Raw genomic sequence first — 19,002 nt, 5'->3', positions numbered from 1 at the left:
GAATGGGGACTGAGAATTTGTGTTTCGCCTAAGTTCTCAGCTAGTGCTGAAGATGCTGGTCCTGGGATCGCTCTTTGAGAATCACTGGCCTAAGGAGTTGCTTAATGTTTCTGATTAAGACACAGACCTGTTTAGGTGAAGCAAGTGGAGATTTGAAGTACCTCTGCTTTTCTGGCAACTGTGTATGTATATATATCATATAAAGTACCTTAAAATTTATAATATGTTAATATATAGTTATATAATAATATTTATATAACTATAGGAAGAATTTGAATGCCTAGGCTGATAATAAAGGAAGTCCACTTTATGATTAAAAGAGATTATGTAGCTTTTTTTTTTTTTTTTTTAGAAATTATGTAGCTTTGGACAAACTGGGTCAGTTTAGAGTCAGAAGTGGATCTTATTCAAGCTATGTCTCCTACAGAAGAGAAAACTGAGGCCCAAAGAGGTGAAATGATTAGCCTAAAGTTACCCACCTGGAAGAATGTCATTGCCAGGGTCAGACCTCAGTGTTCTGACTCCCAACATAGTGCTTTCCACTAGAGGTACTGTTGAATAGTAACCTGTTTAAAGGATGTAAGTCACAGCCCCAGGCAGAAGTGGAATCCACGCTGAGTGTCTGAGAGTAGGGGCTGTATGCTCATAAATACTTCAGACGTGGTGAGAAAGTAGGGGAGGTCTTCCTCATTTCTTTGTTATATACATTTTCTACACATCACCAGGGAGAATTTTATCTGTGTCTAGAGAGCAGCCTGGATATGACTGTTCTGAGCTCTCCTGCTCCATTTTACAATCCAATGATAAAAGATATCAATATTATGATGTTATAGCCTACGTTGATGAAATAGCTACCTCTGGGTCCCCCTCTGAAGTGAAAAGGCTTCTAGATTTTCAGGCAATACCCTATTCTACACTGTTCTAAACCACAAGGGGGGCAGCCCTGGGAAAGAGAATTATCTCAAGGGAAAGTATGAAATTAGGTGTGAGAATTCTCCCCAGATTCTGGTTTCTTTTTTAGAGATGTTCCAGGTCTGGAGAAATACAGAAAACTAAAGAGTAACAGAACTGTCCCTGTAGTCAACATGAAGTATATTGTAGGCGAAACTGGCTGTTGCAGGGTAGGAATCTCCACGAGCGTTCCTGTTGGAGTCTGTAAAATGGGCCCTGGATTTAGAAGGGGTATGTGTAGTAAACAATCAGCTTTACCCAACAAGAGGTCTGGCCTTTGCCCTTGGATACTGAGAGGTGATCTCTAGGCCCCTGCTTGATAAGTGTCTTTGCTTCGCGTCTTTGGTTACCAGAGAGCCTAACGATGTATTTTTGATGGGGGCCTTGGGTCACACAGTATCCGTTCCAAACTGTAGAGGAACCGGAGACTAAAGGCATTAGTGTGACCTCTGGGACGGGCTGAAGATAAAAGGTCAGAACACGGGCAGTGTGTAATTGAGTCCCAGGAAAAACTCTGGACATCAAAGTCCTAGGTGAGCTTCCCTAGTTGTCAGTACTCCCATATACTGTCACACATCACAGCTTGTAGGAGGTAAAGCTGTGCATGACTCCAAGGGGGTAGGATCACTCTGCCCTATGTATGTCTTTCCTTGGCTGACTTTAATTTGTATCCTTTTGGTGTTACAATACTGTAATGGTAAGGATAACACTTTTCTGAATTCTGTTGCTTTAGCAAATTAGCCAGTATGAAGGTGGTCAGGGCCCCCAAATTTGTCGATAGCCGGCCTTACGTGATGTTGATTCTGGGGACTTCTGAACTTAGGCCCATGTAGAAGAGGGAGCAGTTTTGTGGGGACTGGTCCCTCAGACTTTGTAGTTTGGCTAAAGTCATCTAGGATGCTGGTGACAGAGGATGATAAAAGGTGAGGTAAAAAGATTTGGGTATTATTCGTAACGGGTATCTCTATGAAGTTGGCGAGTTTAGGGGTTTGTATTTTGGAAAAGGTGAATTTAAAGAACTCTCTCCTAGGTGGGAGGTAAGAGACCAATATCCTGGCAGGAAAATCCATTGCAGATCTGAGTATGAGTCAGAATGGAATGAATTTAGGCAAATTACTTCAAGCCTTAGACAAATGGAGCTAAATATAAGTTCAAAGTGATGATTTATGTAGAGATGTTTTTAAAGCTACCATATGTAAATGTGAAAAAACAAAATGCTTTTACCATTTGGGAAAAATCTGAGTGTAATTGTCACAAACTGAGTTATCCTGGAGAAGTTAAGACTTTCTTGATATTTCCCCCCACTCAGGTTAGAAAAAGTTATTTCCTGGAGTTTTTAAAATTTGTCACATTTCTATTCAAGACTTAATTAAACTTGATGGGCAATCCAAGTTATCTTTACTATATTTTCCTGTGTGTGTTCCCAAGCTTTTATTTAATTCATTTATTTATTTGAGATATAATTGAAATATAACGTTTTATTTCAGGCATACGACATACTGATTCGGTATTTATATTTACTGCAAAATGTCAAAGTTAACATCCATAACCACACATAGTTACAATTTTTTCTTATAATGAGAACTTTTAACATGTATTCTCTTAGCAACTTTCAAATATAACAGTACAGTATTAACTATAGTCACCATGCTATACATTACATCCCCAGGGCCTAACTTATTTTCAAGATCCTTTTAGATACACAAAATTTAGGTGCGTAAGAAAAGTAGTTAACATATTTCAACTTCTCCCCAAATTTCTTACCATCTCCCCAAAGTGCCTGATTTGTATTCTCCCTCCCCCATATCATGGGTTCAGATTTTTCAGAATATAACATTTTAAAATGGTGCCTCGGTGTAAGATTGACTTCGGAAGTAAAGGTTCTGGGGGTGAGGTGTACGGTCTCGAGAGTTTTACCAGAGGCAGAACGGACGGTCGAGCTTCTGAAGCGCAACCTGCAGGGTACGGCACGGGAGGCGAGTTAGGCTCTCGGCAGAGGTCCGGGTTGGCATATTTGGGAGTTCTCGAAGGGGCAGTGCCTCTCGCATGCCGGAGGCAGTCTAGGGGCGGCGCTCCAAAAGGCTGGGCGCGAGTGGATCTGCGCTGCTGCGCCTCGCGCGTACGTATCTTGGCTGGGCAGGGTCAGGAAAGGCCCGTTTCCCACCTGGATTAGGATCGATCCGATGGGGTCGTAGTTTTCAGTCTCTTGTGCCATGGCTAGGGCCGGGGAGCGGTACCTCCCGGAGAAGGCGCGGTCTCCAGGCGCCCAAGCCAGGTGCTGCTAGTGCTCGTCCCCATGGCAACCCCAAGCGCAGCCCGGCCTGTTCTACGCCGGGAGCGGAAGAGGGGTGTCGGAGGAGTCAGGGTAGCGGGTTCCTGCCGAGAACGCGCCCTTCCTTGCGTGTCTCCCCCGCGCACCGGTAGCCGTGGTGCAGCCCAAGGCGGAAGCGGCTCCGGGACGGAACTGACTTGCTAGTGCAGCTATGGCTGCGGGCGTCCCTTGTGCGCTTGTCACTAGCTGCTCTTCCACCTTCACCGGAGACCGGCTGGTCCAACGTGAGTAGCGAGGCTCCCGGGCCGACCTTCAAGTTCTCCGAGCCTCGGCGGGCGGCAGCCTCGGAATCGCGGTCTCCCTCTGTGCCTTTGTCGCCGCCGCGGGCCCCGAGCTCTTCCTCCACTCGGCGGTGGCCAGAGGCTCCACGGGTGCAGCTCAGACCCGGTCCGGGGGCCCAGGCCCCGCAGGTGTCTTCCCTTGGCTCTCACACTCATTGCTTTTCTGCCCGCCCGGCGCGCTATTGCATTTCTTCCAGCTTTTTCAGCAAAGTGGGACTCATCCCTGCCCCGCCCAGTCCACGGATTGTTGCGGGGACCTTTGAGATGAACCGCAAGGCGCTCTGGAAATTGTACCCACTCACGCGGGTGTAAGGTGCAGGAACTGGGATGTCTGTTGCTATCCCTGCTCCGGAGGTAGAGAGTTGGTTTCCTTTTGGCTCCTCCTTGTTGTATGTGAGTTCGCCTTGTCTCCTCCACTCTAGTTATTTACTGTAGGTTGTTATCCAACATTGGCTTTGGGGTGTTACTGGCCTAGTTTCTTTGCCTCTGGAGCTTCACAGTGGCTGTCAAACTGAACGACTTAAAAGAAACCTTAGGCGAGACCAGTGTAGTAGAAAGAGCATGGGACTGGGTCATAGGCTCAGCATTTTGAGTAAATGATTCTGTGAAGTTGATTGTAACCAAGACTCCTATTTTAAATGAGTGGATCTCAGCTGTGTGATAGCTTAACCTTCACCCTTCAGTTTTCGAATCTGTAAAATGGTGATGATTTTCGCAGAATTGTGCTTACCCCAGAGGTTGGCATTTGGTAAACGTTAGATAATGGCAGTCATTATTATCAAAGCACATTATCTTGGGAACCCTCAGTTTCCTGGGCCTACAAATGGTGCATATGAGCCTATCTCACAGGATTATTTGAAGGACAGGTGCCATTTTGAAAGCACTGTGTCAATTGTGAAGCATCACACAATTGTATATATATTTTTTCTGTACCTGTCAAATGACAGAATTAGGCAGGATGCCCCTCCAACAACAAATATTCTATAACTTAGTTGCCCTTTGTGACCACTTAAAAAGTTCTTTGCCAGGGTAAAAGTTTAATTATAACACTTATTGTTATACTCTATGCCGTTTCCTTACCCCTTAACAGTGCTCCTTCCATTTATTCCCTTTCTTTTCTTTTTTAAAAATTGTTTCATTGTAAAAAAAATAGTGCATACTTCTTTAGTGCATACTCATTAAGTAAGATTTAACATATGGAGAAAAGAGAATGTCATCCATGGTCTCATCAGCCAGACACAAGTACTGTTAACATTTCTGTGCATTTCCTTCCAGTCTTTTTTCCAATACTTACGTTTAAAAAGAAAAATGGTAATTATATTTCACATATAATTTTATTCCTGATATTTATAATTCCTGATACAATTCCTGACATTTTCTATATAATTTTTATGTTTTATACATAATTTACATTTTCATATTTTGTATATAAAAATTTAAATATATGTAAATTAAATGTTCAAAATATTTAAATAAAATTAAATTTATGCACATATAATTAACATGTGCAATATATAAAATGTATATAATTTATGTTTATATTTTACATATAATATTTTTAATATAAATTTTATCCTGATATTTTTCTTTTTTAATTTTTAAAAATTTACATCCAAATTAGCATATAGTGCAACAATGATTTCAGGAGTAGATTCCTTAGTGCCCCTTACCCATTTAGCCCATCCCCCCTCCCACAACCCCTCCAGCAACCCTCAGTTTGTTCTCCATATTTATGAATCTCTTCTGTTTCTTCCCCCTCCCTGTTTTTATGTTATTTTTGTTTCCCTTCCCTTATGTTCATCTGTTTTGTCTCTTGAAGTCCTCATATGAGTGAAGTCCTATGATTTTTGTCTTTCTCTGACTAATTTCACTTAGCATGATACCCTCCAGTTCCATTCACGTAGTTGCAAATGGCAAGATTTCATTCTTTTTGATTGCCGAGTAATACTCCATTGTATATAAATACCACATCTTCTGGATAAAAGAACCTTTATCCATTCATCCATCGATGGACATTTGGGCTCTTTCCATACTATGGCTATTGTTGATAGTGCTGCTAACATGGGGGTGCATGTGTCCCTTTGAAACAGCACACCTGTATCCCATGGATAAATGCCTAGTAGTGCAATTGCTGGGTCTTAGGGTAGTTCTATTTTTAGTTTTTTGAGGAACCTCCATCCTGTCTTCCAGAGTGGCTGCACCAGCTTGCATTCCCACCAACACTGCAAAAGAGATCCTCTTTCTCCGCATCCTCGCCAACATCTGTTGTTGCCTGAGTTGTTAATGTTAGCCATTCTGACGGGTGAGAGGTGGTATCTTCTTTTGGTTTTGATTTGTATTTCCCTGATGATGAATGATGTGGAGCATTTTTTCATGTGTCGGTTGGCCATCTGGATGTCTTCTTTGGAGAAGTGTCTCTTCATGTCTTTTGCCCATTTCTTCACTGGATTGTTTGTTTTTTGGGTGTTGAGTTTGATAAGTTCTTTACAGATTTTGGATACTAACCCTTTATCTGGTATGTTGTTTGCAAATATCTTCTCCCATTCCTTTGGCTGCCTTTTAGTTTTGCTGATTGCTTCCTTTGCTGTGCAGAAGCTTTTTATTTTGATGGGGTCCCAGTAGTTCATTTTTGCTTTTGTTTCCCTTGCCTCCGGAGACGTGTTGAGTAAGAAGTTGCTGCGGCCAAGATCAAAGAGGTTTTTGCTTGCTTTCGCCTCGAGGATTTTGATGGCTTCCTGTTTTACATCGAGGTCTTTCATCCATTTTGAGTTTATTTTTGTGTATGGTGTAAGAAAGTGGTCCAGGTTCATTCTTCTGCATGTCGCTGTCCAGTTTTCCCAGCACCACTTGCTGAAGAGACTGTCTTTATTCCATTGGATATTCTTTCCTGCTTTGTCAAAGATTAGTTGGCCATACGTTTGGGGGTCCATTTCTGGGTTGTGTATTCTGTTCCATTGATCTGAGTGTCTGTTCTTGTGCCAGTACCATACTGTCTTGATGATTACAGCTGTGTAGTATAGCTTGAAGTCTGGGATTGTATATGCACATAAAATTAATACATGCAATATATAAAATGTATATTATTTATATTTATATTTTACATATAATATTTTAATATAAATGTTATCCTGATATTTTCTTTTTTTTTTTTAATTTTTTTTTTTTTAACATTTATTTATTTTTGGGACAGAGAGAGACAGAGCATGAACGGGGGAGGGGCAGAGAGAGAGGGAGACACAGAATCGGAAACAGGCTCCAGGCTCTGAGCCATCAGCCCAGAGCCTGACGCGGGGCTCGAACTCACGGACCGCGAGATCGTGACCTGGCTGAAGTCGGACGCTTAACCGACTGCGCCACCCAGGCGCCCCCTGATATTTTCATTTAACATCACATCATAAATTACTTTCTATCATATATTGCCTCTAGTGAACATAGAATTTGCTCAAGATTCTTAAAATTCTTGATGTATTTAACTTTACAAAATAATCACGTGCGTTTGGATTTCCATTACTGATATATATAAAAGTCATTTCCAAGCCAGTGTCTGAAATATTTGGTGAATATTCTGATGACTGTGGTACTCTGTGTGCTTTAAGGATCAGAATTGGCAGACACAGTCACTTCTTGAAGGAGTTGATTACCTATAATTGGCAAATAGTAACTCTATAGTACTTTAAAGTATGGTAGCATTCTTGGGGGTAAAATGAATTCTGTAAAATAATCCACTTTGTTTCTATATGTAAAATTCCTCTTAGGTAACTCAAAGCCAACTTTTGTGTTGACTAAAATTAGATAGGCCTTGGGGCGCCTAGGTGGCTCAGTCGGTTAAGCGTCCGACTTCAGCTCAGGTCACGATCTCGCGGTCCGTGAGTTCGAGCCCCGCGTCGGGCTCTGGGCTGATGGCTCAGAGCCTGGAGCCTGCTTCCGATTCTGTGTCTCCCTCTCTCTCTGCCCCTCCCCCGTTCATGCTCTGTCTCTCTCTGTCTCAAAAATAAATAAACGGTAAAAAAAAAATTAGATAGCCTTTGTGATTCTGTTAATATTCCGTAGAGAAAAAAATAAGACTGCCAGTGAAGACATTACTTGTAAGGAAAAGTGAACTATAAAAGGACTTTATCATTTCTTGTCAGGTTATTGATAGGGAAATGGTGGGTACCACTAGCCTGCAGTATTTGCCGAGCATTCCTTCTGTTTTATTATAAGATTGAATTAAATTAATCATGAATTGAGGCTAATTTTGGTATAAGAGAGACGACCACAATGAATGATGTTTGTCAAGTGTTCAGTGATATTAGGCCATAGAATGATTTTGGATTGAATCTGATCTTTTTGGGGAAGGTTTGGTTTCGTTTCATCCATCAGGAAGAAGAACCTTTAGGGTTTCTCCAGTTTCTCTTTCTTTCAACATCTGATCTCTTTTACTGCTTTTAACCAACAATGGGAAATATTTCATAACCAGATAACCAAGTTTGTTATAAATACACATGAAATAAAAATCAGTAGGCCTCTGCTATGGATAAAGTGCATGCATGGATTTTGTGGAAAACTTTTTTTCATTTTGTCACTCAAAGGCCTTATTTTCAGTATTCTGGGTGGGTGTCTGATATCAGATAAAAGGGCATTACAGACTTACATTGTAGACTTTTAAAAAAATTCTTTTTTAATGTTTGTTTATTTTTGAGAGAGAAAGAGAGAGAGAGAGAGAGAGAGAGACACTGAGCACCACCAGGGGAGGAGCGGAGAGGGAGGGAGACACAGAACCCAAAGCAGGCTCCAGGCTCTGAGCTGTCAGCACAGAGCCCCACATGGGGGCTCGAACCCCCAAACCCCCAAGCAGCGGGATCATGACCTGAGCTGAGGTCGGACATTCAACCAACTGAGCCACCCAGGCACCCCACATTGTAGACCTTTAAAGGGAAATGAAGTCTTAGGATGCATGAAGGCAAGGCTGTATGTGCTGTGAGAGCCCGTGTCTGTATTCCAGGGCCAGACCTCTTTCCACCTCATATATATTTATATGAAGGTTTTACTTTCATTCTGGAAAAGTATAGCCTGATACGAAGCACAGCTCGTCTCTTTTGTACCGGTTACTGTAGCTAAAATGACAATTAACGTACTATTCCTGCTCTCAAGAGGGATGCAGTGAAAGTGTGTGTTCCACTTGTGAAAATATTAAAATGTAGAGACCGAAGTTTTAACATTTTACTCTACTTTCTTAGAAGGAACTTTAGTTTTTATTTTAACTCCAGGACAGTTAACATACAGTGTTATATTAGTTCCAGGTGTACGATATAGTGATTCAGCACTTCTGTATGTTACACTGTGCTCATCATGGTAAGTGTGCTCTTAATCCCCTTCACCTGTTTCACCCATTCCCCCCCGCCCCCATCTGCCTCCCCTCTGGAAGCATCTGTTCTTGATATAGGAGTCTGTTTTTTGGTTTGCCTTTTTTTTTCTTAGTTCTTGTTTTCTTAAATTCCACCTGTGAGTGAAATCATATGGACTTTCTTTGACTTATTTTACTTAGCATTATACCCTCTAGATTCATCCATATTGTTGCAAATGGCAAGATTTCATTCTTTTTTTTATGCCTGAGTAACATTCCATTGTATATATATTCACACATCTTCTTTACCCATTCATCAGTTGAAGGGCACTTAGGCGGCTTCTGGCTTCCGTGGTTTGGCTATTGTTAATGCTACAATAAACATAGGGGTACATATGTCCTTTTGGATTAGTGTTTTTGTTTTCTTTGGGTAAATATCCAGTAGTGGAATTACTGGATTTTATGGTAATTCTATTTTTAATTTTTTGACGAACCTTAATACTTTTTTCCACTCCTAGAAGACGCTTTAGGTAGAAAAGTCTCCGGAGACTTGTTTGATTTTTTTTTTTTTTTTTTTTTTTTGAAGTGTGTAATGCTAACTCAGCAACTGTAAGCCATTCAGGTTCTACATCTGAACACTCGGAACAGAATTCTTACTTTTAGTGAAATGTGGGAATTTGGAGATCTTACAATCATAATAAGCATTTGAACTCTTCTCTTTAAAAAAAATTTTTTTTTAATGTTTATTTATTTTTGAAGGAGAGAGAGAGACAGAGCATGAGCAGGGGAGGGGCAGAGAGAGAGGGAGACACAAAATCCGAAGCAGGCTCCAGGCTCTGAGCTGCCAGCACAGAGCCTGACGCAGGGCTTGAGCTCACGAACTGTGAGATCATGACCTGAGCCGAAGTCGGACCCCCAACCGACTGAGCCACCCAGGTGCCCCTCCGAACTCTTCTCACATGTGTTTTCACACCTTTTAATTTGGTTCTTGTATCTGTGAAGTCATGAATTCAGGTTATCCCCATTTTATAAATGCAGAAATTGTGGCTTAGAAAAAAATACTAGCTGGCTTGCCCAAAGCGCTCAAGTACTAAGTGTGGGTGCATACGATCACATTCCGGACTTTTATGCATGGAACATGTGAATGAAATGTGTTGGAATTCCTTAGCAATCAGAACTATTTAAGGTGGTGGCATTGGTATAAGAAATGATAGAGAAGATTAACTCCTAAAAGAAAGTTTTAAAATATCTTTGGATTTCCATTTAGGAGGGTTGAAGTCTTAATTCTGAGTGAGGAGGAAAATATCTTTGTCTGGAGGACCTATATTTAAAAAGAGCATTATGGGGGCACCAGAGTGGCTCAGTCAGTTGAGTGTCAGGTCATATGAGCCCTCACAAAGGGCTGGTTGCTGTCAGCCTGTCAGGGCAGAGCCCACGTTGGATCCTCTGTCCCCCTCTCTCTACCCCTCCCTCACTTGCACTCTCTCTCAAAAAAAAAATAACAGAACAAAACAAAAAAACCCAAACATTATGTGTTCCCGATAGTTTGAACGGTGTCTGAATTTTTATTTGCTCAGTTGAGTGAACTCAAAATAGAGGCATATTATTTATTAGTCACTCCTATGTAGGATTAACATTAAAAATAGGAAATTGTTTGAGATCATCTCTACCATTCCTCTAGATGTAAAATCCTGTGTTACCATGTTACTTATTTTTATGTTAGATTATATGGTGCTTCTTACTTCTGCATTCTTTTTTTTTTTTTTTTAATTTTTTTTTTCAACATTTATTTTATTTTTGGGACAGAGAGAGACAGAGCATGAACAGGGGAGGGGCAGAGAGAGAGGGAGACACAGAATCGGAAACAGGCTCCAGGCTCTGAGCCGTCAGCACAGAGCCCGACGCGGGGCTCGAACTCACGGACCGCGAGATTGTGACCTGGCTGAAGTCGGACGCTTAACCAACTGCGCCACCCAGGCGCCCCTTACTTCTGCATTCTTAATTTGTGTGTGTGCGTGTTTTGGAAAACTGCCCCGTGTATTTTGTGCTATAATATCATATTCAGTTTATTGACATTAATACAATCCACCAATCTTACTCAGATTTCCCCAGTTTGACTTTTATGCGTTTGTGCTTGTGTATGTATTCTGTACAACTTTGTCACCTGTGGTTTGTGTACCTACTGCAATCAAGATACTGAATAGTTTCAACACCGCAGGGATCCAGTGTGTTGCCCTTTTATAACCGCACCCACCTCTCTCCCAGGTTATGCCCCCAGTCTTCATCCCTAACCCCTGAAAACCACTAACCCGTCTTCCATTTCTAAAATGTTGTCATTTCAAAAATACAATTGGAGCTCTATAGTAGATTACTTTTGGAGATATTTTTTTCTGCTCAACAGAATTCCCTAGAGAGTCATCTAGAGTGTATGTGTCAATAATCCATACCTCTTTATTGCTGAACAGCATTCCATGGTAAGGATGTGCCACAGTTTAACTGTTTAGCTGTGGAAGCACATCTGGGCTGGTTCCAGTCTTTGGTCCCTGGTCCTATTTTTGTATAAAGTTTTATTGGCACACAGCCGTGACCGTTTGTTTACATTTTGTCTATAAATACTTTCCAGAGTTGAACAGTTGCACCACAGACAGTATGGCCCCCAGCCTAAAATATTTGCTATCCAATCCTTTATTGAAAAAGTTTGACAACCTGTATTCTGAGCACTCACCGCGTACTAATCTGCTTAACTATTACAACATTTTTGTGCTATTGTTCCCATCATTATTCTCATTTTGCAAAGAAATTGCAACACGGAGAAATTAAGTAATTTGCTCCAGGCCAAATAGCTGAGCCAGGTTTTGAACAGAGGCAGTCTGGCTCTAGGAGCAGCCTCTTAAGCAGGCCTGCTCGCAATTAACTCAAGATAGGGGAACTCAAAACAGCAGAGGCACCAGAGAGGCAGCCGCTGAGCTATGGGGGTTCTCTTTGAAAGGCTGAAGGGATAATAGGATTTAGCCCGTGGTCATTTGCTTTTGTAGGAGAACAATGCTTGAAACCGAGCTAAAACGTCTCACTAATTTGAATTTAGCAATTCCACACAGGACCTTTGTACGTTCTTCCCGGATTTAACTAAGGCTCGGGCCCCAGGTCCTGGTCACCTGGTTTCCACAGCTCCCCGGGGGAAATGGAAAATGAGCCCAGCCATTGTTATGTTTTGCTGTCTTCCAGGGATTTGCAGATAAGGAGGGCGCTCCTTCCTAGAGAAACCTCCCTGGGCCAGGGGGAGGTGAAATGGTAGCTTTTAAACAAAATATATTTTTTTCCTCATAGGTGGGAAGACTTATGCCCAGCTGAGAAGATTTGGGTCTCCCTTTAGGGCAGTCAGCTATCCTAATTTCCCCAGGATTGAGGTTTTTTTGTTTTTTTTTTTTTTTAAGATTGAAGTATAGTTGACATGTATTAGTTTCAGGTGTATGACATAGTGATTTGGCAGTTATAAACATTACGAAATTCTCACCACGATAGTGTAGTTACCATCTGTCACCATAAAAAATGATTACCGTATCACTGACTATGTTCCCTCTGCTGTACTTTCTATCCCTGTGATTTGCTTTTATAGCCAGAAGTGTGTACTTCTTCATCTCCTTCCCCTATTCCGCCTATGCCCTCAACACCCTCCCCTCTGGCAACCACCAAATTGTTCTCATATATATGAGTTTTTGTTGTCTGTTTTATTTTTTAGATTCCTCGTAGAAGTGAAATCGTAAGGTATTTGTCTTTCTCGGACTTATTTCTCTTAGCATAATGCCTTCCTTCTAGGTCCATCCATGTTGCATTTTTAAGGTTGCAGTAGACACTCCACTTTTGAACTTTTGGTGTTTGGAATTCAGATTCCAAACTTACCCATGGAAACAATGCTCCAGCCCCTAGGTTTCTAAAGGGTTCTAAAGCTGAAGAACCAGTTAGCTCAACTATATGATGGGTAAACTAGGCTTTGGGGAATTACACAGGCAAAGCCAGCCATCATTTATGACATTGCTTCTTTGGGAAACATACATTCTCCTTCAAGACTGGGAGTTTGTGTCTAGGCCTCTTAGACCCCAATAGTTACAAAAGGATCCTAAAGTAGTTTACTAAGGAGACGTTATTTCAAAGGTAGGGGCTTATTACACAGCTTAGCTAATATTGTCCAGCAACAGAAGAGGATAAGAGCTTGGGTCTTTTAATTTGCATTTTTTTTTTTTTTCTATAGCTGCTTTGTTATTCTGAGTGGAACCTTTTTTTTTTTTTTTCCCACTCTGGGAATAAATAATAATTTTTGCTTAAGCAATATCGCTTGTTTTTTTGTGGTAGGACAGCTCTGCCTTTGTGTATTTCCAAGGCTTTATTTTCTTCAAAGGAAGAAAGATTGGACTAACAAGATCTTCCACCAACGGGCTAAGGTTGTCATCAGAGTGATTCAGTAAGTGGTCAGCCTAAGCAGCGATTTCAACTGGTAATGGGGGTAGAGGAGTGTTTTTAGCTATGATTCTTAATATATTTTTAAATTTTCAATTAACATTAATAGAGGGCTTAGGATTTTTATTGTTATTAAAAGAGGGATGTTAAGTCATCAACCTAAGGAGGAAGAAAGATTAAATACAAGTTCATATTTTCTCCAGACCCAAAGGAACTTACAAAACATGCCCATGTTATCTTTTAGTATGAGCGCGCACGTGTGTGTGTGAGTGAGAGAGAGAGAGAGAGAGAGAGAGAGGGAAATGCAAGCTCAAAGAAGTTGTGATCTTCTAAGGTTGTTCAGCCTTGCATGTTGGAGAGCCAAGATTCAGTTCTAATTCTTCCATATACATGAAACGTGATGAATTTCTTGGCAGCCAGAACTGTGTGTATTCAAGGTGGAGGTAGGGATAGGAAAAATTACAGTGAAAGATTTTTCTACAAAGATGAGAACTTTTATGGCTCAAATTAAATGTACACTTTTCTTTCGTGGTAGTTTAGAGCGTTAGTAGATGAACTGTGACAGGTTAAATGATTAAATGAAGACATTTTTATTGGTGTTCAGTTTGTTTCCTAGTGGAGTCGGGAATTTGACTTTTTGTATAAGGTTATTGTTGATGATGAAATGATTGTAAGGTGTTTGCCTTCCCAATAAATGGCATTCCTGGAAAGAGGGTGGAGAGTATGATGAGAAGCACCAGTGGAAAAATATTGTGCATTAACCCATGTTGCACAGAACCATTTATGACGCAGAGAGCATTGTATCATCCTGGACGATTCTAAGAGTATCTAGACTCAGACCCTTATTTCTGGGCCATCCAACTGCTAGTTTTTGTGCACAAAAGTAAAAACATCTAGAAACTACGTAGTGGTCATTTGGTTTAAGCTTGCCCTGTATAATTCCTCAACAAATAGTGACACTTCATAATAATGAAATCTGATATAGACCCATTTTTCAAAAGGTTAAGGTATAAAAATTGTTTTGAGTGTGTCTGGCGAGAATGATAATCTGGACGTGACATTGTATTTGTGTTGGAGCCAACGCACACAGATACCACAGACACATCTCTAATAATTACTTATCCAAAAAACAGGATTGACGTAGGTTAAGACAAAGAGGACAGTTGTCAAACTCTTAAAGAGCCTGTGTGATGTTGTAGGCTCAGTAGCAAATACCCTCTTCAGGGTTTCATTTTCCACACTGACCTGAAGGCTGGTTCTACACAGAGATGGGGAAACATGTTACTGTCCTTGGATCAAAATCTGTATGCTCACAGCAGGAACATGTGATCAACCGGTAATAAACCAAGAAAATTGCCATTCTGTCTGCATTCTCCTGGGGTCATTCATGGGTTTCGTGGGGGAAAACTTTTTGCGAATTGAGCACTGAGGTCCACCTTTTCCTGGCTGTTTTGACTTGAAGCAAGTTAACTTTCCTCCTACAAATATTCAGTCTCTCTACCTGTGCCATCATCGTTCTAAGTCTCTAAAACATCATGTGCCTCAGTTACTTACCTCATCTGTAAAATGAAGACATTATCTTCCAGCTTCCATGATTTTTTTGGTTTTTTAGCAGCTTCATTTGGATATAATTTAAATATAAGATCCACTTACTTTTGGTGGAAAACATTTCTATCCCCTAGAAGGAAAGCTTGTGACTATTTGCAGTCACTCCCCATTCTCGCCCCCAGCTCTAGGCAACCACTAATGTACTTTGTCTTTATAGATTTGCCTTATGCGGACATTTTATTTCAAAGGAATCCTGTAGTATATACTCTCTTGTATTGCCCTTCTTTTACTCAGCTTAATGTTTTCGAGATGCATCTATACTATAGCATGTACTTCATATTCCATTGTATGGGCATACCACACTTTAACCATTCATCAGTTGATGGACATTTGGGTTGTTTCCACTTTGGGGCTACTATGAGTAATGCATTTATGCACATTCAAAGAAGCTACTGTGCTATTTGAAGAAACTGCCAAACTGCTTTCCAGAGTGATGGCACCATTTTGTGTTCCCATCAGCAATGTGTGTGGATTCCAGTTTCTCCTCCTCTTCAGCAACGCTTGTTATTACCTGTATTTTCCATTATAGCCATCCTAGTGGGTGTGAGGTGGTATTTCACTGTGGTTTTGATTTGCCTTTCCCTAATGGCTAATGATGCTGAGATTCTTTCCAGGTGCATATAGGCCATTCCTATGTCTTCTTTGGTGAAAGGTCCATTCAGTTCTTCTTCCAATTTTTTTTCTTTTATATTTATTTATTTTTGAGAGACAAAGACAGAGCACAAGCAGGGGAAGGGCAGAGAGAGAGGGAGACAGAGAATCTGAAGCAGGCTCCAGACTCTGAACTGTCAGCCCAGAGCCTGACGCGGGACTGGAAACCACAAACCGTGAGATCATGACCTGAGCCAAAGTTGGACGCTTAACCGACTGAGCCACCCAGGTGCCTCTCTTCTTCCCATTTTTAAGTTGGTTTTTTTTCATCTTATTATTGAGTTGTAAGAGTCCTTTAAATATTCTGGAAATGGTCACACATATCATTCACATGTATTTTCTCCTGTTTTGTGGCTTGTCTTTGGGTTTTCTTGATGGTATCTTTTGAAATGCAACAATTTTTAATTTTGATGAAGTCCACAGTGCTATAGTGTTCTTTTTCTGTGGTCCTTTGACCAGGTGTTGCCCAATGATGGTCTTACCCTTCCTGAAGGACCTTTTAAGTGCTGGGACATTGGATGTGTTAGCTTTATGATGCTCTCCAGTGGACCAAGCTTATTTTCATATTTGAATGCAGGGGATACAGAGTAGATGTTCTTCATTAAACTTACTGTGTTTGGGAAAATTCATCTCAGACATGTTTACCTTCTTTCAGATAAGTCAGCATCTGCTGCAGATACTGTCGTCATCCTGAGCAGACATTGACATCTTTTTGTGACACTGACTTGATGCTAATTTGTTAATGAAAAATTATTACTTGAATGTGACAAGTACTCTCCTAATTGGCCTGTCTAGGCTTATGTCTTCTTTTTTTCCCAGAAAACCACCATTCATAAATAATTTTCAAAACATCTAAGGTTAATGACCAAAAAATTCTTATGATTGAAATAACTAAGATGTTTGAGATCGATTTTATCAGAGATAGATTTCATGTGATGCCTGGCTGTAATGGCAAGTTTCCGTTCTGGGAGAAAGAATAAAACCAACTTTGCGTTCCAGAACTTGCATTTTGTTTCATAAACACAGCCAGGTCCATTCCACAAGTTCCTTTTAGATCAGGGTTTCCGAGCCTTCACACTGTTGACATTTTCAGCCGGGTAATCCTTTGTTGTACACGTGCTCTCGTATGCACTGTAGGATGTTTCACAATATTCCTGGCCAATGCCCACTAGATGCCAGTAGCAGCTCCCAACCTGGTACAACCAAAAATGTCTCCAGGTGTTGGCGTGTCCCCAGGAGGGCCAAAATCACCTCCCTATAGAGAACCCTGGCTTAAATATAGATCTAGAACTGTGGTTTTGAATAAATAAGTAATAGTAATGGAATTCAAAGAAGTCCCTCTCCCCCCCATATGGGTGGGAATGGTTCATGGGCTGTGCCGCTGGGATTGATAAAGTGGTCTTTGCGTTCAGCCCGTAGAACATACAAGCTGGGGGTTCCTCCTTGGCCTTCATAAAACACTTTTCCATGTTCTCTCTCCCCTTGCTGCCAGCTTCTTCCTGTTCTTTTGTGCAGATGTGTCTTACTGCATCATGGGGTCTTCTGGGGGCAGGCACAAACCATGTTTTTTCCCTGAACATTCCTCCCCCATTCCCCCCCCCCCCCCCCCCAGTTATTTTAAGATGAACCTGTGGTGACCAATTCCAGATGGCTACTGGGAGAAAGTAAACTAGGGGAGGAGGAAGAGGAGGAGGAGGACTGAGTTGGATTTTCTCTGCTTCAACTTTCAAACTTTTCCACGGTGATATAAAAAGTCGCCCCAGAGCATGTGGAAATGTGAATTTCGAGGGTGACCAGAGAGGAGTGTGTGAGGAAAAGGTAATGAAGTGTTGTAAGCAAACCAGAATTGCTGTCCTCTTGTTCAAGCAGCGGTACGTTGCCCTAACCCAGTTATTCTTCCCTGGGCAACCTAGTACTGCCCCAACCGGCCGTCTGTCCCTTAGACTGAACCAAGCACTGCCTGCACTCGCACGGGGAGGCGGCAGGGTGATGGCTCAGAGAATCACAGACGAGGATTTCCCCACACTGGTCCTTACAAAGGCCTGGCCCTAGGCCTGCACAGTTCTAAGCGTTAAGTATCACACCGGTGGAGATGGCCCCTTGTACTTGGGGACTAATCTGTTCATAACTGCTACAAAGTGTGTGACAGCAGGCCCCTTTCTAGGACCTTTCAGGAAATCGCACTATGAGATTGTAACTAGTTGCAACAATATGGAGCCTTGATGATTTTTAAAGGTCTCTCTTTGCCTTTCCTTGCTGGCTAATGAGAAGTCTGGCCTTCATAGTTTTTCCTAAAGCACATTTTACCCGATTCTTTTCTTTCATAATGGCTACTTTCCCCTTCAACTGACGTCAGACTCTGCTGCCTCCTATAATTTTCCTAATTGCTTTCTCTTCTGTCTCAGTCTGTGCGTTAACAATGGAAAAGAAACATTTGAGAAGGCATATTTTGGGAAGGGAGGGGCCAGAGCCGCTCAAGGACGCGGTCGTTTCCCCGTTGCACTTTTTCTTACCGCCTCTGCCCGTGCATCTCTGGCCCAGCCTCTTGTCCAGAGTGCAGCACGTGGGCAGACACCTGAGCCCGGGAGGAGGGAAATGAACACTTACTGGGGCAACTCAGTGCCCAGTGCCTGCCTGCACCTTCTCACGCATCGTTGCATTTAATCTGCAAGAAGCCATTTGAGAAGTGTGTTTGTCCCTTTGCCGGTGAGGAAATGAGACACAGAGAGGTCAATTTTTTGTTCTTACAGAGGATCAGCATTCAAATGTGGGTCTGTCTGACCCCAGGTCTGTGCTGTCTCTATTTGATGGCCTTTTCTTTTTTTTTTCAATATATGAAATTTATTGTCAAATTGGTTTCCATACAACACCCAGTGCTCATCCCAAAAGGTGCCCTCCTCAATACCCATCAACCACCCTCCCACCCCCCATCAGCCCTCAGTTTGTTGTCAGTTTTTAAGAGTCTCTTACGCTTTGGCTCTCTCCCACTCTAACCTCATTTTTTTCCCCCTTCCCCTCCCCCATGGGTTTCTCTGTTAAGTTTCTCAGGATCCACATAAGAGTGAAACCATATGGTATCTGTCTTTCTCTGTATGGCTTATTTCACTTAGCATCACACTCTCCAGTTCCATCCATGTTGCTACAAACGGCCATATTTCATTCTTTCTCATTGCCACATAGTATTCCATTGTGTATATAAACCACAATTTCTTTATCCATTCATCAGTTGATGGACATTTAGGCTTTTCTCACAATTTGGCTATTGTTGAGAGTGCTGCTGTAAACATTGGGGTACAAGTGCCCCTATGCATCAGCACTCCTGTATCCCTTGGGTAAATTCCTAGCAGTGCTATTGCTGGGTCATAGGGTAGGTCTATTTTTAATTTTTTGAGGACCCT

At 41.6% G+C, this 19,002-nt stretch overlaps 2 protein-coding genes across 8 annotated transcripts in view; one reads left to right on the top strand and one right to left on the bottom strand.

Moving 5' to 3' along the window:
• The window catches only part of IQCH (IQ motif containing H), a 218,903-nt gene extending 215,596 nt beyond the window's left edge, over positions 1 to 3,307 (bottom strand). For all 6 annotated transcript variants that reach the window (XM_040493057.1, XM_040493060.1, XM_040493058.1 and 3 more), the window contains exon 1: positions 3,116 to 3,307. In XM_040493057.1, the coding sequence (XP_040348991.1) occupies positions 3,116 to 3,166 (51 nt within the window). In that variant the 5' untranslated portion in view covers positions 3,167 to 3,307. The remainder of the gene's footprint in view (positions 1 to 3,115) is intronic.
• A 71-nt stretch (positions 3,308 to 3,378) lies between these two features.
• AAGAB (alpha and gamma adaptin binding protein) overlaps positions 3,379 to 19,002 on the top strand; it is a 55,956-nt gene continuing 40,332 nt past the window's right edge. For both annotated transcript variants that reach the window (XM_040493064.1, XM_040493065.1), the window contains exon 1: positions 3,379 to 3,507. In XM_040493064.1, the coding sequence (XP_040348998.1) occupies positions 3,435 to 3,507 (73 nt within the window). In that variant the 5' untranslated portion in view covers positions 3,379 to 3,434. The remainder of the gene's footprint in view (positions 3,508 to 19,002) is intronic.

This window comes from Herpailurus yagouaroundi, unplaced genomic scaffold (assembly GCF_014898765.1).
Source record: "Herpailurus yagouaroundi ecotype Mexico unplaced genomic scaffold, PumYag 184, whole genome shotgun sequence".
Lineage (NCBI taxonomy): Eukaryota > Metazoa > Chordata > Mammalia > Carnivora > Felidae > Herpailurus > Herpailurus yagouaroundi.
Note: the sequence above shows the minus strand (reverse complement) of the source record. Positions and strands in the feature narration are given on the sequence as shown.